Source organism: Amblyraja radiata, chromosome 12 (assembly GCF_010909765.2).
Source record: "Amblyraja radiata isolate CabotCenter1 chromosome 12, sAmbRad1.1.pri, whole genome shotgun sequence".
Taxonomy (NCBI): domain Eukaryota; kingdom Metazoa; phylum Chordata; class Chondrichthyes; order Rajiformes; family Rajidae; genus Amblyraja; species Amblyraja radiata.
This window is the reverse complement of record NC_045967.1, coordinates 21535238-21558649: the sequence shown is the minus strand read 5'-3', so window position 1 is coordinate 21558649 and position 23412 is coordinate 21535238. Positions and strand designations below refer to the sequence as shown.

Sequence of the window (23412 nt, the reverse complement as noted above, 5' to 3'; positions counted from 1 at the left end):
CTTCTTCAGATTAATTTTCCTCAAGATCCCAGCAGCTGCAGGAATAAAGTCCCCCCCCTACTCAATCTCTCTCCGTAGCGCACGCTGTTGAGTCCTGGCAACACCCTCGTAAATCTTGTCTACACTCTTTCCAGATTAACAGCATCCTCCCTATAGCAGGGTGGCCAAAACTCAACATGATACTCCAAATACAGCTTCAGCAACGGGTTGTACAACTGTAACAGAACATCCCAACTTCTGTACTCAATACCCTTACTGATGATGGCCAATGTACCAAAAGACCTTCTTGACCACCCTATCTATTTGTCATGTCACTTCCAAGAAACTATGTACCTTTATTCCGAGATCGAAGATAGACACAAAATGCTGGAGTAACTCAGTGGGCTAGGCAACATCCCTGGAGAGTAGGAATAGGTGATGTTTCGGGTCGAGACCCTTCTTTCCTAGATCCCTCTGTTCTACAGCATTCCACAGGGTCCAGCCATTCACTGTGGAGGTCCTGCAATGTTGTTTCTGTAGATGCAACACTGTATTCTGCATTTGATTATTTTTCTCTTTGCATCACCTTTTCTACTTACAAATGGCTTGATTGTACTGGATTTCGGTATGATTTCACTGGATTTTTCGCTGGATTTTGATATACATGACTATAATAAACTGTACTTAATATTCTGAGCAATATCCTGCTTCACTCCATTATCTATGCACTCTGAAGTTGCACTGAAGTAAAGTTATCACCACTTTCTGAATCTTATTATTTTTTTGAGTCCAATGCAAGACCCACCTACATTTTCTTAACACAAATCAAAATAGGTAGTAAGTAAAGTGGTCAATTAACGCACATTAAATTATTTGTTTAGGAGCAAGAAGTTAAGCATTATTATCGAGTTCAGGATATTTTTTTCCCTGAAGAAAATTGTAGTGTTAATTTATTTTCTCCGGGAGGGATTTATAAAATATTACCTGTTTGTGAAATTGCAGACCCTCAAGTGTTATACAGCAAATGGTTCGAGATGAGGATGAGTTGAAGGAAGTTATGGATTTGCGCAAAATAGCAGCTCAATTATTGCAACAGGAACCACAAAACAGGTATAATAAATGGATGTGCTTCTAAATAGATTATTTGAAATAACGACCTTTTTGATATTACAAAATTGTTTGCGAACAATAATAAATATTGCAAATTTCTGGAGATATTATGTTGCTTAATGTTTATGAATGTCTTGTCCCAATGCTGATTTTCAGTGTTATGTTGCTTAATTCTTATCACAATTTGAAAAATTTATGGTGTAATAGTACAAATTATCAGAATAGAATTATCTGAAAAGATTTTATAGCAAATTTGTATCTAATAGACTTTTTGCTAATTATAATTGTAAAGGTGGTCAGCGATATGGTTATAAATGTTATGGATTTCAAGAAGATTTTACTATAGAAATCAAACTGATTGTGAACTGAATTTGGGAACAATCGTCTATGTTCTGCCTTTTTGGGCATTTGCTTTCACTTATCACTCTTTTTCACTGTCTTTTATTTTTAGTTTATTTAATAAGCAGCCCACTTCCAAACCTGCTATTCTTTGTCTTGTGTACTTCTGTAATGCCAAATATGGCAAGTTTAAAAATACTAAATACCTAATCTTGATTTTTCACATGTCATCACTAATAATTTCCATATAATTTCCGAATACCTTTCTTACTTCCTTGTTTCATATTGGAATGATTGGTGCTCATGGTGTGTGAGTGCAGACGGAGGCCAGTAACTTTTAAAGCATCATTCAATGAAAACTTTATCCAAAGGAGAAGGTCAGCAGGACCAGGATCAAGGTACATTTACAGAGCAACCAGAAATTTGAGTGTATTTTGTGCCAATGTGTGAATCTTTGTAAAACTTGCATTGAACAATTTCTTCACCAGTTAGCATGTGTAACATCAGCACAAAACTATGCTCATTTTTGTGGTTTTTGAAAGCGATGTATAGGAATACTGTTAAAGATTTTGTAAGTTAATATTTTGTCATATTTGGTTTTTAAATTTTAGCCTTTAAAAAAAAATTGTTCATACATAATGATAAAGTAATGAGATTAAATAGGGATTAACATACCATGTAATCCAAAAGCTTGCTTAAGATATTTGCAGTGCATTTTTTTAACTAATTTCCACGACACAGGTTTGCAACTTCCTTGGTTGTATGCTGTCTGTTCCTAAGATTTCAAACCCTTTTAGGATTTGTGAATCAATGTCAATCCTTGTAGGATTATATTGAATCAATATCTGCTTGCTACCGCTTTAGTACAGACTGAGGGTTGTTCACTTATCTTCCAAATAACAAAAAACTATGCTGAAAATGTGAAATAAAAACAGAAAATAATGGAGCTAAGCAGGTCAAGAAACATCTATAGAAAGATAAAAAATTAACATTGCCGGTCAATTATCTTCCATCAGAATTGGAAGAATGAGAAAATAAGCATGTTATGAAGGAGAGAGTGCACAAACAAATGGAGCATCTGTAAAGGTTTGCCCAGGTCTCCTCAGAGGGAGAGTGGGGGAGGGGGGGGGGGGGGGGGGGGGGGTGGGGCATGGGGGGAGGAAGAGGGTATAGGGAGACAAAAAAGGCAGTAGAGAGAAACAAAAACGCTGGAACATTTATATGCAGTAAACAGTAATTGCTCAAAATTGGAAATAAAAAAAAATTCAGCATTTTCTTGTATCGGATTTCCAGCAGCTGTTATATTCTGCATCGTACAGTTCCAATTTTGTTCTTTTTGTTCTATTACCCTCTACATTCCTTCGGATAAATCACCTGTGCTATTAAACATTCATTGTTGCCATCTGAGAGAGAATATCAATCATATTCCAAAAATCTTGGTCTGCACCTATCACATATATGTTCTTTGTCCTTACCACCCCACTACCTCTACTACTTAAAACATCCTTTTTTAACTTTTCCTGTTCTAATTAGGTAATTAACTAAATTTTTACTTGTTTTGGTGCCTAACTGCTGATTTTCTTAATTCTCTGTATTCTTTCATTTCCATCAGTATTGATTGTTAAACTATCTCATCCATACATAGATTGATCTTCAAATTTGTGTTCAAAATTTTTATTTGGCCATAGAAATGTCAAATTATCTAATTTTTCTATTGTTACAGCTGCAGAATGAAAGCAGTTTTTGCTTCTCAATAGCTACATGTAGTCTGTTCAAAAAATTGTAACTCCAATTATGTATATACTAACTCGTAAATATTGTTTTGCATCTAACACTGCAGATCTACATTAAACATTTTCAATTGAGCATATTATGTGAGTTTATCCATGGTATTTTTTTTCCTTTTCTTCAGATAATAACTTTGAAAATAGAATATGTAGTTAAAATAATAGAATTCTAAAATGATCCAAAGAATGTTTTTTGCATATGAAACTTCCCAGAAAATTGTTTAAATAAAACTTTTCAAAAATTCTTCATCTTTAATTTTTAATTACTTGGTCTTTTGCTCAAGCCAATCCATTATCCTATATGGAAAATTATCTCTTGACTTTTAGTAACTGATCTTTCTGCCTTGTATTTTAATTTATTATCTTTAGAATTTAGGATTCTTTCTATTTTCTTTAAACTTGCTCAGGGAATATGGGATCACCTTGAACAGCAATTGTTATTTGAAGATTATTGGTTGTAAAATTTCTTTTTAAAACTATACCATTTGATGACGGGCTTAGAAATATTTGCCGTTAACATATATGTTGTTTAAGAAGTATGAATTGATTTTGAAGTGTTTGTAATTGAATGTTAGGCCACTTATCTTTCAAACTATCAATTACAAACCGTGGATGATATAGGTTTATGGTAATATAAATTCAGAATCCTCTTCTATGTATAAATTGGTCAGAAAGCTTGAGATGGTTCAGTGAGTCATTATTCTCATTTACAAAAGAAAATACATCACCGTTGGCTCTGAATTCTTTCGAAAAATGTGATCAAATAATTTTAAGAGTGTCATTCTGATTTTAATATATTTGTTTCACCTCTGACAATGGGGGTGAAAGAAATATGGTATATGAAGTTAGCAACCTGTACCCACGAGAGGTGTCAGTGTTTATAATAAATGAATAATCAGTGCCCTGAACTATAGTAAATAGTTGCTTCTCGATAGATTTAAATAGTCCATGTATATGAAACGATACCTCTCAGTATTTCTCATGCTGAGACAAGGGAAAAGATAATTTTGAGCTTGCTGAATTATTGCTCTCCACCGTTCCTTTTGCAGGCTGTTAGCACACTCGTCTATAAGTGGAAGGGACAAGAAGAAAAGAGCACTGGAATCTAACAGGTATTTTTATTTGTTCTGCATCACACGTCTGGCCTTCCCTCCCGACACAGTCGTCATTTGGGGCTTCAGTACTGCTTTGTTCTTAATCCAAATACTTAAATACATATCTAAAACTCTGCACCAGGTAAAAGTCAAAATTATGTTAAAATGTCATCATATTAATTTATTAAATTAGATCTTCAATAAATTACCTGCAACAATGAAGTTATTTTTGGAAATAAGTTTACATTTAAAATCAATATTGCATGTATGTTGATATTAATGGGAGTTGTTACATTTAAGTTTTGACATTTCCTTCCAGTAGATCAACCGATAAAGTTACATCACCACGATTGCTGTTCAGCTGTCAGGTAAGATATAACATTGGCAATTTTTCTATCAAGCCTTTTTTGTTAGACAATTCTTGTGTCTAAATTCCCTCGGAGAGAAGAAGGGTTTGCAGTTTATAAAGAAGGATTCTAGGTTGGGAGAACAGAAATTTGACAGCGCCATGATGTCGCTGCACCAGTTCTGGTTGGTATAGAAGTATATTCCACCGCCTCTTGATTTCCCCGCTGCCTCCACTTCGCGGTCCGCTCTGTGAAGTTGGAAGCCAGCCAGGAGCAGCATGCTGTCCGGGGTCGACTCACACAGCCAGATCTCGGTGAAGCACAGGGCAGCGGCTCGAGAGAAGTCCTTGTTTGTCCGGCGCAGGAGTTGCAGTTCGTCCACTTTGTTATTGAGAGAACGTACGTTTGCTAGGAATATGCTTGGGAGTGGTGTGCGTGATCCTCGTCGCTGGAGTCGGGTGAGTGCTCCAGAGCGCTTCCCACGGGTCCTCCTCCGTCTCAAGACCTTGAATGCAGCCACTACCCCGCTGACGAGTATGTCCAAATAATCCAGTGAGTGAGAGAAATCCGGAACGATGTTTGGAGGTACTGTATGTCCGATGTTAATGAGTATCTCTCTCGTGAAAGTGATCTTTGTGGGGTTTTCACAGACGACACAAACGAACAAACACATTAAAAACAGCCATCGTCGGCGCCAGCAGCAACAAGCAGCAACGGCTACACTGCAAGCGGCTACACTGCATGACCTTGCATGTCCTTCCACATCTTTTTCCATCCCTGGCCACCATACAGTTGTATGAAGATTTTGTTTAGTTCTAACAAATTCTGAACATCCTTTGTGAGCCAACTTGATCATCCTTGATCTCAGCTTTGTTGGCAGTACGATCCTGTTTTCTCTCAGCACACACCTTCCAGTTGTGCATAGCTCATCTCTGATAGCTGCATATAGCTGGGTGGACATTCCTCCCGGTCACCACTTTGGATCCGCTCTCCAACATCTTGTAGTTCTGGATCCTTGTCCGACTCTTCTATTTTCAGTGTAGACCCTTGCAACCTTCAGCAATCTGGATAACGAGTCAGCTATATTGTTCTTTCCAGCCACAATCTTGCCTTCAGTTGGATTGATGCCATTACTGGTCACCTTGTGGCTCATAAACACCAATTCTAAAACACCAAGCAAATATTTGTCCGCATTCCCTGTCAATCCAGCAGCCTTCAACTGAACTAGTGTCTGCCTGAGCCATCATGTTCCTCACGTGTGGTATCATGAATAATGATATCATCTGAGATGTTTGCAGTTCCAGGAATCCCCTGAATTACCTTTTGAATTCCATATTGGTAAATCTCTGGTGCAGCATTGACTCCGAAGAACAACCTCTTATATCGGTATAGTCCACAATGTGTGACAAAAGTAGTTAATTTCCTTAACTCTGGGTCTAGCTCCAACTGATGATAACCCTACTTTAGGTCTAGCTTTAGAAACATGGAAACATAGAAAATAGATGCAGGAGCAGGCCATTTGGCCCTTTAAGCCTGCACCGCCATCATGGCTGATCATCCACAATCGATAGCCTTCTCGCCATATCCCTTGATTCCACTAGCCCCTAGGGCTCTATCTAACTCTCTTTCCAGTGAATTGTCCTCTGGCCTTTTGTGGCAGAGAATTCCACAAATTCACAACTCTCTGGGTGTTTTAAATGGCTTCCCCTTTATTCTTTAACGTTGGCACCTGGTTATAGACTACCCCAACATTGGGAAAATATTTCCTGCATCTAGCTTGTCCAGTCCTTTTATAATTTTATACGTTTCTATAAGATATCCTCTCATCCTGAATTCCAGTGAAATCAAGCCCAGTCTTTCCAATCTTACCTCATATGACTGTCCCGCCATCCCGGGGATTAACCTCGTGAACGTATGCTGCACTGCCTCAATAGCAAGGATGCCCTTCCTCAATTTAGGAGACCAAACCTGCACACAATACTCCAGATGTGGTCTCACCAGGGCCCTGTACAACTGCAGAAGGACCTCTTTACTCCTATACTCAAATCCTCTCGTTATGAAGGACAATATGCCATTAGCTTTCTTCACTGCATGCTTACTTTCAGTAACTGGTGCACAAGGACAACCAGGTCTTGTTGCAGTTCCCTTTTTCCTAATCTGACACCATTGAGATAATAATCTGCCTCCTTGTTCTTGCCGTCCCTTTTGTACAATTCACCCTTATCCCAAAACAGATTCCAGTGGTGTAATAAAAATCTAAATCCCTGCCCTCTGCACCAGCTCCTCAGCTGAACATTCAGATCTCCTATCTCCCTGTTCCTGCCCTCACCAGCACGAGGAACTGGAAGCAAACCGGAGATAACCACACTGGAGGTCCTGCTTGTCAGCCTTCTGAGCTCTCTAAAGTCACGCTGCAGAATCTCTTACCGCTTCTTCCCGATGTCATTTGTGCCGACATGCACTACCACTTCCGGTTGCTCACCTTCACCCTTGAGGGTGCTCTGGAATCGGTCCGTGACGTCCTGGATCCTGGCACCAGGGAGGCAACACACCATCCTTGAATCCTGCCTGTTGCCGCAGAAACCCCTGTCTGTACCTCTCATGATGGAGTCCCTGACTACCACGGCTCTGCCTGATGTCTGTCTTCGGCTTTGCTTCAGCGCCATGTGTTGACTCGCAGACCTGACCCCTGCTCAGAATGGCAGTGTCTTCTGTCCCAACAGCTTCCAAGAGAGTGAACCTGTTTTCAAGAGGTACATCCCCTGGGGTCTCCTGTACTCCAAACTTCCTTCCCTTCTTCATCTTCACCCACCTTCTCTCTTCTGGTACCTTCAGTGTAACGATCTCGCTGTAGGTCCTGTCCAGGAAACTCTCGTTTTCCCGGATAATCCTGAGGTCATCCAGTTTTCTCTCCAGTTCCCTAACACTGTTCTTCAGGAGGTGAACCTGGACACAATTTGCACAGTTGTAGCAGCCAGAGGCACCATCAGTGTCCCTGACCTCCCACATCCTGCGAGCATCACACTGAATCAGCTTACCTGTCATTTCTTCACTGGGTCTCCTCCCTCAGCCTCCTCGCCGAAGACTCTCGAGCCAAAGACTTGCACTTTTCTCACAAGGCAGTTCCCTCGACTTTAAAAATACTTTACTTGTAGATAGCTTGCGTAGGATCTCATCGGCTGTAGGTATGGAGTGTCTCTCTCGTATTATTGCCTCATTTACCCGTCTCATGTGCACGCAAAGCTTTATCTCTCCGTTTGATTTTGATACAACAACAACAGGACTGACCCATGGCGTCCATTCTTCAACAGGTTCAATGATATTCTGTTCAATGAGCTCTTGGGTCTTGGCCTCAACCGTTTCTCTTAATCCCAATGGAGTTCATATTGGTTGCGCTGCAGGCTTAAAATTTGGGTCCATCTTCAATTTGACTTGACGATCATGCATTTTTTCAATTTCTTCAAATACTGGCGAACTCCTTTAAGTCTGCATATGACTTCAGTGAGCACATTTATCCCAATGTGTAACACACCTAATGGTTGAGCAGTTTTTTCTACTCGTGAGTGGCTCACCTTTCCCCTTGATGACCACAAATTCAGCCATAGTGTGCTTGTCACCTGCTTGGACCTCTGCCCTGAAACATCCAACCATCAGGAGTGGTTTAGATGATGTATAAGGATACAATTTCTTCTCACACTTTCTTGAAGTGCATTTTATCTTATTCCATTTTAAGTCTTCCCACAGTGCTCTAACAATAACATTGCTATCACTTCTCAAGTCTACTACAATGTCTACTTCCACATCTCCAATTCTCACCGGCACCTTTGTGTTCTTATTGTTGATAGCAAAGGCATATCCTGCATCCATCCTTGTTTTGTCACGTTTACATTCGCTCGGACATTCATCAACTTGGCGTATATTTTGATAGTATCTATTTCTGTGCTCTTCTTCCTCCAAATCTATTTGCTTTTCCATCATCTCTCTCTGGTTTGCCTGGGGTTTGACACTTCTTTGCAAAATGGTATTTCTTTTCCACACCTTCTGCATGTTTGCCCCCCTGGCAGGGCAACATGAATGTCAAAAATGTTCACATATAAAACACTCAGTCATCTTCGAAACATTGCAATAGAAACTTCGAGCCAGCACCGCCATTCAATATGATCATGGCTGATCATCCGAAATCAGTACCCCGTTCCTGCTTTCTCCCGATATCTCTTGATTCCGTCTCGACATCCACCATCTTCAGCTTTGGATGACCCTTGCCATGTCCATGTCCCTTGCAAGTGCCAGAAGATAACATCTTGGTTTCCTCCATCCAATCTCATTGGTCTGGAACTGGGTTTACACTGCTTCAAATGAACAGTTTCTCCTAATGTTAGCGTGTCACCTTTCTCCAACAATTTGCGTCTTAAGCCATTTGAATTGCAACATTGTACAACCTGATCCCTGATTTGATTTGCCAACTCGGCTCCATAGTTGCATCCCCCAGATACTTAACACAATCTTGTGACAAACTGAGCAATGCTTTCCCCCCTCTCTCTGGGTTGATTGCCGGAATACATGTTGTTGAAATGTAGCATTTTTGTTTGCACCAGCATATATATGTACTCAGCAAGCATAGTATGTACTCAGTTGTTCATCAACCCTGCTATATGTGTTCCAGAGTATTCAATGGGAGTGAATAGTCTAAACTTATTTTTATTTTTGGATATGTACATAGAAAGCTCAGGCAACAGTATTTTTAATGCCACTGCTTGTGTTTAACACAGATATTGGGGCAAAGAACATGTTCATGTGCTATGATGTTCTATGCTCCATTCTATGAAAACCTGGTAAAGACTGTAATATGAACAGATATTGTGAATGTACTCCACATTTTCTGCCAGCTCCAACATGATTTCAGCTACATGTTCCCCTCTTTGCCCCTTTCTGCATTTGAGCAGGGACCATTCTTTGTCCATTCATCTGTTCCCAGCCATAAATGCCCCATCCCATGACATCCCAGGCAACCAGCGAGGATGCAACATTATTCACCTATTCCCTCCAAACAAGGAGCCAAGCATTAATTCCAAATGAAGTAATGATTAATTTCCAAACTAGTTTACTGAATTTGGTGCTCTTCTCAACTTTGGAGAAACTAAATGCAGATTAGGTGGTCACTTCCCAGAGTCTTAGTCATGCAGTGCGGAAACAGATTGAACTCGCCATTATCGACAAAGTGCCCATTTTAAGCTAGTCCCATTTGCTTGCGTTTGACCCATATCCCACTAAACGCCTATCCATGTATCAGTCCAAATGTATTTTAAATGATATTGTACTTGCCTGAAACACCTCGTCTGGCAGTTCACTCCCTTTACATACCCCCTTCCATTTGGAAACGTTACCCCTCAGGAAAAAGACAGCATTCACCCCATCTATGTCCCTCATGATTTATACACCTCTGTAAGAACGCACCTTAGACTCTTATGCTCCACGCGATTTAGTCCTAGCCTGCCCAAACTTTCCCCATAACTCTGTCCCTCGAGTTTTGGCAACTTTTTTATAAATCTCTTCTACACTTATTCCCGGTTTGCACTTTAAAACTGCGCTTTGTTAATTTAATTTAATAAGAATGAACACTGTAAAGCACAATTAAATGTAGACTTTATAGACCTTCAATTAAATGCCTCCTACCCCACCTTCAGTTGTATGTTGACAGACCATAATTGATTCATGGTGCAAGCCTAGTGCACAATGCTTGCTACCATTATTTATATTGCAGTATAATATTGAATAGAGAATCGTATAGAAAGTGTTTGTAATCTGATTTGATTATAACGTTTGTTTGTGTAATTCTTTCATTGTTTGAGTAGTTTTGCATCATTGCTGTTTATCATTTCTGAATACATTGCAGTCAACAGGTTACTCTGGAGTTGAGAAACAAGATATGAATAATGCAGAACAAAAATATGGTGAGGCACAGCGACATGTAGAATGGCGTCATGAAGAAAGGAAACACGTTAAACAGATCAGGAAAGACCACATGAAGGTATCTGGTCACAAAGACCACATGAAGGTTTCTGGTCATTAATATAATTATTTTTTACCCAGAAATATGAAAAGGTGTTATGGATAAATTCTAAGCCAGAACCCAAATTTTAAAAAAATCTAAATGGACTCAATTATAGTTATAGTGTGGAAAGATTTCTTTGGGTAAGATGTGAGAGTACAATATGTCTGTGCTGAAACATGTATAATGAGCGGTGGGGGCGAGATAAAGTCTGGCAAGTTATAGGTGGATCCAGACTTCTGCTCCCAAGATGAGGCTTTTCAGTCTAGAATGAATGATCTGAATGATCTCTTTCTTTAGTGATGTTTAAGAAAGAACTGCAGATGCTGGAAAAAAGAAACTACAGATGCTGGTAGACAAAAATGCTGGAGAAACTCAGCAGGTGCGGCAGCATCTATGAGGCGAAGGAATAGGTGACGTTTCGGGTCGAGACCCTTCTTCAGACTGATGTGGGGGGGGGGGCAGGAAGAAAAAAGAAAGAGGCGGAGACAGTAGACTGGGGGAGCTGGGGAGGGGAAAGAGGGAGAAAGCAAGGACTACTTGAAATTGGAGAAGTCAATGTTCATACCGCTGCGGTGTTAACTATCCAAACAAAATATGAGGTGCTGCTCCTCCAATTCTTTAGTAACCGTGGTTTACCTTCTGCTGTTGTAGATGGATCCCTCACTTGTGTTTCCTCTGTGTCCCACAGTTCTGCTCCTTCTCCCCCTTGCTCTAGACAGAACAAGGATAAACTTCCCTAGGTCCTTGCTTTTGACCCTACCAGCCTTCGTGTCCAACACATAATTTTCCAACAATTCTTCCACATTCAATGTGATCCCACAATACCAGGAGTAGACTGTCCTAGGCCTCCATTGCAAGAGTAAGGCTCCTTGTAAACTTGAGGAATAGCACCTCATAGGTAACTTTTAGGTAACATTTTCCTGACCATCCTCCCCTTGTCTGTTTCCCACCCTGATTTGCTCGCATTTTTCCCCCATCCCTCCTCGGGATTTACATTTCACTCCTTATCAGACACTCTTCTGTCTCTTTTTCAACTCTATACTTTATCCACCCATTTGCCATGTTTGTCCTGCCCCCACCTCTCTTCCAGCTTTCTTTTTCCCACTACAATCAGCCTGAAGAAGAGTCCCAAAATATTGCCTATCATTGTGTGTCGTTCCCCCCCCCCCCCCCCCCCCCCCCGGATGTTGCGTGATCTGCTTAGTTACTCCAGCACATTTTTGTAAACCAGCATCTACATTTTCTTGTGTCTCCACTTTATAAGAATCTTGGTATATTGCTATATATAACATTTTCCATACTGTGTGCTCCGTATGATTTATTGCTCAAAAATGTCCTGCAGAATAGAACTTTCTATCAAATTTAACCCATCTCATCAAGCTTTCTTTCCTCAGCAGTTGAGATCTTCAAAGAAGACTAAAGAGGAATTTGCATATGAAAATAAGGCATGTAGTCCTTATTTTACGTTTATAATATAACTTAATCTTTCATATCTATGCTGTAGAAATTTTAGAAAAGTTGGAAAATGCAAGGTGAAACTAAAAGTGAAAATTAACAAAATAGAGGCTGCGAAAAATATTGTCAATAGGCTGTGGGCCGAGAAGCTTTTACGTCCAAGTTCTTGACCCAACTTACAGAACTACCTGAATTTTTAACATATTGTGTAAAAATATTATATAAATCATGCCTGAAACTCATCAAGAACAAAACCTGCACATTTTTTAAAAATATGACAAAAACTTCCAATTTTCCAAGTAGTAATTGTCCAATCAATGCTCGATTGACATTGAGGTCGGGCGCAAATTGACCAATCCAGCGCTTTGTTTTATGGTCGCTAGGCAGCGAGGACCCTAGTATCATGGCTACCTCCTCATTACATCAATAGCAATAGCATGGAATAATGGTAATGCTAACCTTGCTGATAATTTTGTTTTTCAATGGATTTGTCTTTATAAAGTTATGATGTGAACGGTTAAATAAAAATGATAAATAACAAATGTAGGGTCAGAGTCGGTCGGTCAGTCGGGCTTGTCAGTAGGCTGAAGGATGCCGTGGAGGATCGGTCGGGCTGTCGGTAGGCCGATAGATGCTGTGGAGGATCTGTCGGGCCGTCGGTGGGTGGTGAGAGTGGCGGGGCCGCCGGTGGATGGTGAGTGTGGTTGGTCCGCCGGTGGTCGGACAGATGGTGGGTGCTGAGAGGGGTCGGTCGGGCTGTCGGGCAGCCGGTGTTGCAGCAAGCGAGTGGGCAGTCTGATGGAGCCAGCGTTATGGTGGTGCTAAAGGTGGCCCGGGCGGTGTGCAGGGCAGTGCTGCTCCCCACCATCATCACCACGATGATCGAGAAGGGCATGCTGGCCGAGGTGGATGCGCTGCGGGGCCACACGTACGGAGCCCGCAGCCGGTCCCAAAGCGGCTCCAGCTAAGCCGTGGGCAGCTCTGGAAGGGGGGAGGGTTAGGGTTAAGGTTTTCCTGTCATTGGAAGATGCCTTAGCCTTCCCCCAGCTTGGCACTGCCCCAGTCCCACTATGGCCGTGACCCCCACTCTGCACACTGGCAGTCAGTGTGGTTCAGTAAATGGGGGAACCCACAGGAACTGCCCTCACCCATTAATTAGGCTGGTTCAGGAGCGGGACCTCTGTGACAGTCTCATTCAAAATACACACAATTATATTAGTTATTATTTTTATATAATATAATTATATGATTACAGTCATATTCGTCATATAGTGTCATATTATATATTATATATATTGTGTGTGTGTGTGTGTATATATATATATGTGTGTGTGTGTATGGATATGTATATGGATATATATATATATATATATATGGTTTAAATAAACTGCAACACGGAAATAGGCTCCCCATGGTGTAATATGGGCATTGGACACTAGATGGCGCTTATTTTATCTCATTTTCTAATTAGTTTAATTAATGTGCAACTTTTGGCACTGACGAGTTATGACTTCCTTCTCAATTATATTTTATCTAAATCTGTGCAAAATTTCATGTAGTTCCAAGACATGGGTCACGAAAGTTGATTTCAAGACACATTTTTGATGCTCGACCCGCAGCCTACAAATAAAATTAAGGGAAACACCAACTATTAAAATATAGAAGATGAGTGTGTATCTTTGATCGGTCCTTGAAAGAATGGGATACAATGCATGTTATAATTGAGGAGAAATATAAAATTGTAGGAGAGGAAAATAGTTACAGGAGAATATTACGTTTTTACACACTTGGACATTGGTAAATTGAGTCTAAGATTCAACTTGGGTAAGTTAGGTCCAACTTGTACCCAGGTTGTTTTGAAAAGAAATGAGAAAATGGTGCTATCCATGCTTTTCTATTCTTCCCCTTTATGAGCGTGACGCTGGAGTAACATAGTCCTGTTTTACAGAAGAAAGAAATAGTAAGTTGTTACTGGCCAATCATCCTATCCTCAGCAGTGGGTAAATAACAGGGAACAATTCTTAAAAGTTTGGACAATTTGGCATTAAGGTAGAAGTGGTTTTATCAAGAACAATTGGCATACACTGATGATAGAATAGTTGTCTCTGAGCAATGTCTGAATTTCTGAGTATATATCAATGAGAATTGATGGACAATATGAAGTTGTAGATCTTCGTAAATATTTTTGATAAAGTAAAGTCGCTGGTAAAGTAAAAGTCAATTGACTTTGGGGGTAAAGCTTATACGGTTCACCATCCCTTCTCCGACACCTCGCCCCCGCTTCCTCCGAGAAATCACCTTCCGTAATCTAAAATCCATTGATCCCCTCCATCTCTCTGACCTCCTCTCCACCACTCTCCCCCTGGACTCAGCCCCCATCTCACCTGATGATCTCACAAACCATCTCAACTCCACCTTGTCTACCTCCCTTAACACTATGGCCCCCCTCAAAACAAGAACCGTAACTTTCAACACATCTTCACCCTCGTACACACCTGCACTTTGTAAACTGAAACAGACTGGTCGCCGACTTGAACGACTCACAAATAAATCATCTCTCACAGTCCACCTTGAAGCTTACAAACTCCACCTCACTGACTACAAAGATGCCCTCATTGCTGTAAAATCTGCCTACCTCTCCTCCATATTCACCGATCCCTGCCTAAACCACAGAACCCTCTTCTCCACAGTGGGCAACCTCCTCAAGCCTCGAGCCAACACTCTCCCTACCTCTACTCCGGATCTCTGCAACTCATTCCTCCACTTTTTCGCTGATAAAATCAGCACCATCTATCAATCTTTATCCCCTGTACCCGACTCCCTAGCATCTACTCCACCACCTACCAAGGCCCCTCCTTTCAACATCTTCACTGACCTCCTTACCCCTCCTCCACACTGCTTCCTCTCCCAGTTTGACCTGGTCACCCCTACTGAAATCTCCAAACTCATCAGCTCTTCCAAACCCACTACCTGCTCCCTCGACCCTCTCCCCACTCCCCTGCTGAAGTCCTGCCTCCCCGTTCTCTGCCCCTACCTCACTAATCTCTTCAACTCCTCATTGTCCCAAGGAATTGTCCCCTCCGCTTTCAAAACTGCTGCTGTTACACCAATCTTAAAGAAACCTGGTCTTGATCCCTCCTCTCTCATTAACTACCGCCCAATCTCAAACCTCCCCTTTCTTTCAAAAACCCTGGAGCGTATCGTTGCGTCGCAACTTCATTCCCACCTCCTTGCGTATAACCTACTTGAACCCCTCCAATCTGGCTTTTGCCCCCTCCATAGCACAGAAACTGCTCTACTCAAAGTCCTCAACGACCTCCTCACCTCTGCTGACGCTGGTTCCCTCAACATCCTCATCCTCCTCGACCTGAGCGCAGCCTTCGATACAGTGAACCACAACATCCTGCTCACCAGACTCAAAGACCTCGGCATTGAAGGCTCTGCACTCAGTTGGCTCCGTTCCTACCTTTCCAACAGATCCCACTTCATCTCTCTCCACAACCACACCTCTGCTACAGCCACAGTAACTCAAGGCGTTCCCCAAGGCTCCGTACTCGGCCCCCTCCTCTTCATCATCTACATTCTCCCCCTTGGTCAGATACTCCGCCACTTCAACCAGGACTTCCACTGTTACGCCGATGACACGCAGATCTACCTCGGCACCAAATCCCCCCACAACCCCCCCCTCTCCCATATCAACTCCTGTTTGTCAGCTATAAAAACCTGGATGCAACATAACTTCCTCAAACTCAACAGTGATAAGACAGAATTCCTCCTCATAGGCTCCAAAGCCACACTCAGCAAAATCAATAACCCCACTCTCACCATCGACGGCACCACTGTCTCCCCATCTCCCAAGGCCCGCAACCTTGGCGTGATCTTTGATTCCACCCTCTCCCTTGAGTCTCACATCCGCCATGTCATTAAAACCTCCTTCTTTCATCTCCGCAACATCGCCAAACTCAGACCCTCTCTCACACCTCCCGTTGCTGAAAGACTCATCCATGCCTTCATCTCCTCCCGACTGAACTATTGCAACTCACTTCTCCTTGGCATCAGCTCCACCTACATCAACCGACTCCAACTGGTCCAGAACGCAGCCGCCCGACTCATCACCCACACCAAATCCTGGCATCACATCACTCCAGTTCTCAAACAACTTCACTGGCTTCCCATCTCCCACCGGATCACCTACAAAATCCTGATCCTCACCTACAAAGCCCTCCACCATCTGGCCCCCCCATATCTCACTGACCTCCTCTCCCCCTACCAACCCTCACGGTCCCTCAGATCCACATCAGCCGGTCTCCTCTCCATCCACAAGTCCAACCTCCGCAGTTTTGGGGACAGAGCCTTCTCCAGGGCAGCTCCCAGGCTCTGGAACTCCCTCCCCCAACTGATCCGCAATTCCGTGTCCCTCACCATCTTCCAGTCCCGCCTCAAGACCCATCTCATCACCTCTGCCTATCCTTAGCCCCACGTCCCCCTCCCTTTTCATCTGTGCATTAATTGCCTCATATTGTGTTTTGAATTGTATTCTGTCTTTACTTTTGTGTACTAGTCATGTCTCTACTATTTATTTCATTCCCCTTACATGTTTTTCCTCTACCTGCTAAATTTTTGTAAGGTGTCCTTGAGACTCTTGAAAGGCGCCCGTAAATAAAATTTATTATTATTATTATTAAAGGAGCAAGTTAAAACCGAAATGGTTCAATGGCATGAAGTAAATAGGTGACAAGCTATCTCTCTTTGCATCCCACACAATCTAACCTACCATGCGGAACCTTGTCAAATGTCAATGAAATTATCAGATGATAAACACATTTGGCTTTCTGATTGGGAATAAGGAAGAAGCTTTATGTTGCACAATAATTCAACAGAAAAGTAGCAGCTCGAATTCAGTCAGAAGAATGTCAGGTGCTGCACGAACTAAGGGGAAATGAGTCAGGAAATAACAATAATGGTAGGATACTGGGAAGTGGAAAAATTCAACCCTTAGTGCATTCCAGAAATTGCTGAAGATCTAAAACTTGGATGATTTCCTTCAGTGGCCAAAGTATAGAATGTAAGAACAAAGTGTTAATTAAATATTTAAGCCTCAGCTAGCATACTGTGTACAGTTCTGTTCACCAAATGATAGGGAGGCAAAAGTTGGATTCAAGAGTACAGAAATAGTGTTGTGTTCAGTTCCGGGCACCATGTTATAGGAAAGGTGTCAAGCTCGAAAGGGTATAGAAAAGATTCACGAGGATGTTTCCAGGACCCAAGGGTCTGAGCTGTAGGGAGAGGTTGAATAGGCTGGGATTCTCTTCCTTGGAGCGCAGGAGGATGAGGGGTGATCTTTCGAGGTAAATAACATAATGAGAGCAATAGATTGGGTAGATGCACAGTCTCTTGCCAGAGTAGGTGAATCAAGGACCAGAGGACATATGTTAATGGTTAAGGGGAACATATTTAACAGAATCTGATGGGTAATTTTTTTGCACAATGAGTGGTGGGTATATGAAACAAGCTGCCAGAAGAGTTGAGGCAGGGACAACCCCAACTTTTAAGTTAGACACGTACATGAATAGGACAGGTTTGGAGGAATATTGGCGAAACACGAGCAGGTGGGACAAGTTTAGCTGGGACATGTTGGTTAGTGTGGACAAGTTGGACCGAGGAGACTGTTTCCATGCTGTATCACTCTGACTAGCAATGTGACCCTATTGTTTAGGATCCATCTTCAGACAGAAGAAGAGTCTGAAGAAGGGTCTTGATCTGAATGTCATTCATTCCTTCTCTCCAGAGATGCTGCCTGTCCCGCTGAGTTACTCCAGCATTTTGCGTGTACCATGCATAATAGTACAATGTCTTTGTTGTAAGAGGGTTTGAGTACAATATGTTTTAGTGCAATTATAAAGGCCTCCAATGGAATAATGTGTATATGTCTGACTTCCCTATTTAAGAATATCTCATCTATGCATTTGGTGCTCACAATGTGGGCTCCTTTTCATCAGCGAGACCAACGCAGACTAGGCGACTTTTGCCAAACACATGTGTTCAGTCTGCCAAGGCATGCTGGATCTCTCAATTGCTAATTATTTTAACTCCCCTTCTCATCTCCATACTGACCGTTCTTTTCTGGGAGACCTCCACTACCAGAGTCCACACGTAATCTTGAAGGACGGTATCTCATAACCTGCTTGAGAAGCTTGCAAATCAACAGTATGAACATTGAATTGTCAATTTTTAGCAATACCCCTTACCACTTCTTTCTTGGGTGGGGGTGGGGGGGGGGGGACAGGACCCTGTTCCTTTTCTCCTAAGGCCCCTCACCCCGTCCCGTCCCTTTCCACCGATGTCCCTCCATCTAGCTTTATATTTTGTCTCTCTTTATCTGACACCCTTTTGTCATGATTTTATCTCTAGTCTTTGTCATTTACTACACCAATCTACAAATCAAATTCCCCTTTGCCTGTATCTGCCTATCATTTACCAGGCTATGTCCTACCTCCAGCTCCCTTTTCTAGCTTTCTCACTCCATGGCAATGTCTGAAGAACGTTCCCAACCTCAAATGTGGTCTATCCAATCCCTCCCCAGACACTGCCTGACCCACTCGCTTACTCCAACACTTTGCTTTGCTCAAGATTCAAGCATCAACAGTTCCTTATGTCTCCTTTTTGCTGCTCCACTGTGAAATCTCCTCAAAAGTATGCCTACTTTGAAGAGGTTCTCTGGGAGTTCTGAGAGCTCTCTCACTGCTCTCTATCTGTGATTCCTGCTGCTCCCCAACCACGTTCTGACCCAGAATTGCTACAGCCATGTGTGTTTCCTCAACAATTGCCACCATCTTGTCCTTCATGTCCAACTCTGTTTCCAGGCCTCCCAAGGCCAACCAAGGTATCTAAACTCCATCCATCAGTTCTCGCACTAGTTCTTCATCCACACACTAAATTCTTCATTCTCCACCATGCACTGGTAGCTTCTAACCCTCATAATTGTTCCAGGCCTCACTCACCCATAGAAACCTAGAAAATAGGTGCAGGAGGAGGCCATTCGGCCCTTCGAGCCAGCACCGCCATTCATTGTGATCATGGCTGATCGTCCCCTATCAATAACCCGTGCCTGCCTTCTCCCCATATCCCTTAACTCCACTAACCCCTAGAGCTCTATCTAACTCTCTCTTAAATCCATCCAGTGATTTGGCCTCCACTGCCCTCTGTGGCAGGGAATTCCATAAATTCACAACTCTCTGGGTGAAAAAGTTTTTTCTCACCTCAGTCTTAAATGACCTCCCCTTTATTCTAAGACTGTGGCCCCTGGTTCTGGACTCGCCCAGCATTGGGAACATTTTTCCTGCACCTAGCTTGTCCAGTCCTTTTATAATTTTATATGTTTCTGTAAGATAGCCCCTCATCCTTCTAAACTCCAGTGAATACAAGCCTAATCTTTTCAATCTTTCCTCATATGACAGTCCTGCCATCCCAGGGATCAATCTCGTGAACCTACGCTGCACTGCCTCAATCACTAGGATGTCCTTCCTCAAATTAGGTGACCAAAACTACACAATACTCCAGATGTGGTCTCACCAGAACCCTATACAACTGCAGAAGAACCTCGTTACTCCTATACTGAAATCCTCTTGTTATGAAGGCCAACATTCCATTAGCTTTCTTCACTGCCTGCTGTACCTGCACGCCAACTTTCAGTGACCGGTGTACAAGGACACCCAGGTCTCGCTGTACCTCCCCCTTACCTAACCTAACCCCATTGAGATAATAATCTGCCCCCTTGCTTTTGCCGCCAAAGTGGATAATCTCTCATTTATCTATATTATACTGCATCTGCCACGCATCTGCCCACTCACTCAACCTGTCCAGGTCACCCTGCAACCTCCTAACATCCTCTTCACAGTTCACACTGCCACCCAGCTTTGTGTCATCCGCAAACTTGCTAGTGTTGCTCCTAATTCCCTCTCACAAATCATTAATATATATGGTAAACAGTTGCGGTCCCAACACCGAGCCTTGCAGCACTCCACTCACCATTGCCTGCCATTCTGAAAAGGACCCGTTCACTCCTACACTTTGCTTCCGGTCTGCCAACCAATTTTCTATCCATGTCAACACCCTACCCCCAATACCATGTGCTCTAATTTTAGTCACCAGTTTCCTGTGCGGGGCCTTATCAAAGGCTTTCTGAAAGTCTAGATACACTACATCCACTGGCACCCCTTCATCCATTTTACTTGTCACATCCTCCCTCAGACCTCCAGACTCAGCTCTACTTCATCCTCTGCTGGATCCACACCTTCCACTAGTGCATTTTCATTTACCTATCTCCACTAAGTTTTGTAAGTGCCCAACTCCAGACCAGAACCCTCCTAAGCTCTATACTACCCAACCACGCTCCACACCGCTGCATTAGCGGATCATGCCGCGCGCCTGAATGACACCTCGCTGGCCGTATCCCAGCCTGGGCCACAAAACGTACCTGTCCTCACGATCTCGGACAGATGTTGACTGCCCACAGACCAGGGCCACTGTCTGCTGATCTTCACAGTCTTCCTGTACGCCCACAGGCCAGAGCCACTAATGCTGCTGGCCCTCACTGCATTTGCAGCTACTCCCATCCTTTGAGCATCCCCCGCCAACCATCTAACTTCGGGACCAATTTCTTTCCACCACCAGTGCACCATCAACTGCCTTAATTTCTCTACACCCTTAAGCATTGCAAACTCTTCATTCTGAATGTGCAGCCCTCCACTCAATCAGTAACAATCCCAATATTGTTATCAAACCGACTGACAAGGGAAGTTCCATCATAGCATGGCATTCAGATCTCTACCGTGCTGAGGCCGCCATCAGATCTCGAACACCTGTTCATATCTACCCCTCTGCTCCATATTGCATTGGTGGTGAAGGGAATGAAAATGTTGTGTTTAATGAGGTGTCAAATCAGCAGCTATTTTCTTCTGTCAGATCATAGTAATGCACAGCACAGAAATGGACTGTACAGTCCACAGTCTGTGCTGATCCATACTAAGCATGCAATAATTCCAGTTTTTTTTTAAATGTTCCCAGAAATTCCCAATCACTATCCCCAGATATTACCACTCACCTTCACAATGGGGAAATTTACAACGGCCAATTAATGTGGCAGCCCATGCATCTTTGGAACGTGTGCCCAGAGAAACCCATGAGGTTACAAGGAGAATGTGCAAATTCAACAGAGATGGCACCAGAGATCAGATTTAAACTTGATTTGCTGGAGCTGTAAGGCTGTAACAGAAGATACAGCAGGTTTACATAGTAAACTAAAATTGTGTACATGTTAAGCAAATAATTTAGTGGCCTTCAGTGTAGACCTTGAGTCCTTGTTAAAGTATTATACTCATTTTGATCAGGCAGATACATTATATTTAACGGTCTTCATATAACTTACTCAACAACTCACTTTAAGCTGCATTTTACTAAGCTGTAAATCAATATCTTGCTGTTCAAGAGTATTTATTTGACCTAGGCACAGGATATGAACCTGAACAATAAAAATCATATTTGATGTACCTATCAGGCTACATGACAAATAAACACTCTTAAAATGTAAGATATTGATTTGTAGCTAAATAAAATTAAAGTAGGTTCTCATAAATTATCTGAAGACTTGTCACATTCATTAAAATGAGTTATTGCACAACCCTCTGTATTAGAATTGATTGGAATGCATAATCCGAATATACTTTGTTGAAGAATGTCAAGCTGATTATTGATCATTTTATAGTATGAAAAAGAAAAGAAACATCACCCCTAAGTCTCTGAGCAATTCTTCAGAACCCCCAGATCTGGATATTTGAAATGGCAGATCTCTACATAGAAAGGAAAGGGATTAAAATCATTTTCTTTGTTACCTCCTTTTGCTTTTTCATTTGGTGAAGGAATTGACTCGCATTGATATGTTTTTCATATTGCCAGGATACCTCGATATACATCTAAAAACTAAATTCAATATCTTATGATTAAAATATACTACAGGTTCACAACCTTTTATCCGAAAACCTTGGGACCAGACACTTCGGATTTCGGAATGGAAGATTTTTAGCGTAGATTTTAACGTTTTTTAGATAAAACATTACAGGGGACCGGGTGGCTCAGCGGTAGAGTGCTCGGCTCGTGGTCGCGAGTTTGCGCCCCGATCTAAGCTAAACACATGAAAATATACTTACATGCAGTAGCCAGTCCGATGATTTTCAGGGCCCTCTTGCCGTGAAAGATGGAACTCCAGCGTCGGGTGAAACAATTCCTCAGCGGCTTGGAAAGTCTGGAGCGGCTGCCTCCTCCCCGGAGACCGGAGACCGGGCCACTCGTAGCCCTCAGGCCACGCCGGTTGGAACTCCGATCCCGGCGAACTCGATCCCTGGCTCCGCGGCGCTCCAAATCCAGCGCCAACCGCGGCCGGACGCCCGCAGCCCCAGCTCCGCGATGTTGGGAGTTGGCGGCCACAGCGCTCCGGAGCTTACCGCACGGCGACCTGGTAAGGCATTGCCTGCTCCCCGCTGGTATCCCAGCGCTGTGCTGCTGTCGCCGCCGAAGCTGTAGTCCCGGCAGGAAACGCCGCTCCATTTCTGATGGTAGGCCGCGAGGACGGGGCGAAGAAGCAGCTTGGAGGGATGCTGCCTCTCCGACCAGGTAGGGGACTAAGAATTAAAGTTTCCCCCCCCCCACCCACCACATAAAAGACCTCCAAACTAACTGACTAACATTTAAGCAATGATTTACAGATGTTTAAGTAGCTACAGTAGTACAGACCTGGGTTGACCGTGGGTCGTTTCGGGTCAAGTTTGGCGCCAAACGCGAGCTTTGGTGTGCAGACGACATCCTGGAAAAAATGTTCGGTTTTCGGAGCTTTTCGGTTTACGGAATTTCGGATAAAAGGTTGTGAACCTGTACTGACTTATGCATACCAAATATATTAATGATGTAAATATTTTTGGTGTCATTTGGGAGTCAATATTGGCCAGGACTTAGACAGTTCATCTAATGTTCTTCAAAATAATGGCATGAGATCTTGTAGTTATATTTATTGGACAGTAGTTCCTTTGTTGTGGCACTCCTCTGTGTTACATTGTAAGAACAGACTAGGTTTTTGTATTCGAGGGTAATTTCTCCCTGAAAGATAATCAATTGAGTCGTGGATGTCCTAAGAACAAAAACATAATGTACTGAAAGTACTATGTCTATCCTTTTCTCAATTAATGAAATATCTTGAT

The 23412-nt window shown here is 42.7% G+C and overlaps 1 protein-coding gene across 1 annotated transcript in view; it reads left to right on the top strand.

Annotated features, from left to right (window-relative positions):
• lrch2 (leucine rich repeats and calponin homology domain containing 2) overlaps window positions 1-23412 on the top strand; it is a 105847-nt gene that overhangs the window by 58354 nt on the left and 24081 nt on the right. The window contains exons 11-16 of the mRNA XM_033030357.1: window positions 982-1089; window positions 1749-1826; window positions 4265-4327; window positions 4629-4677; window positions 10550-10684; window positions 12103-12153. Coding sequence (XP_032886248.1) covers window positions 982-1089; window positions 1749-1826; window positions 4265-4327; window positions 4629-4677; window positions 10550-10684; window positions 12103-12153 — 484 coding nt within the window. The remainder of the gene's footprint in view (window positions 1-981; window positions 1090-1748; window positions 1827-4264; window positions 4328-4628; window positions 4678-10549; window positions 10685-12102; window positions 12154-23412) is intronic.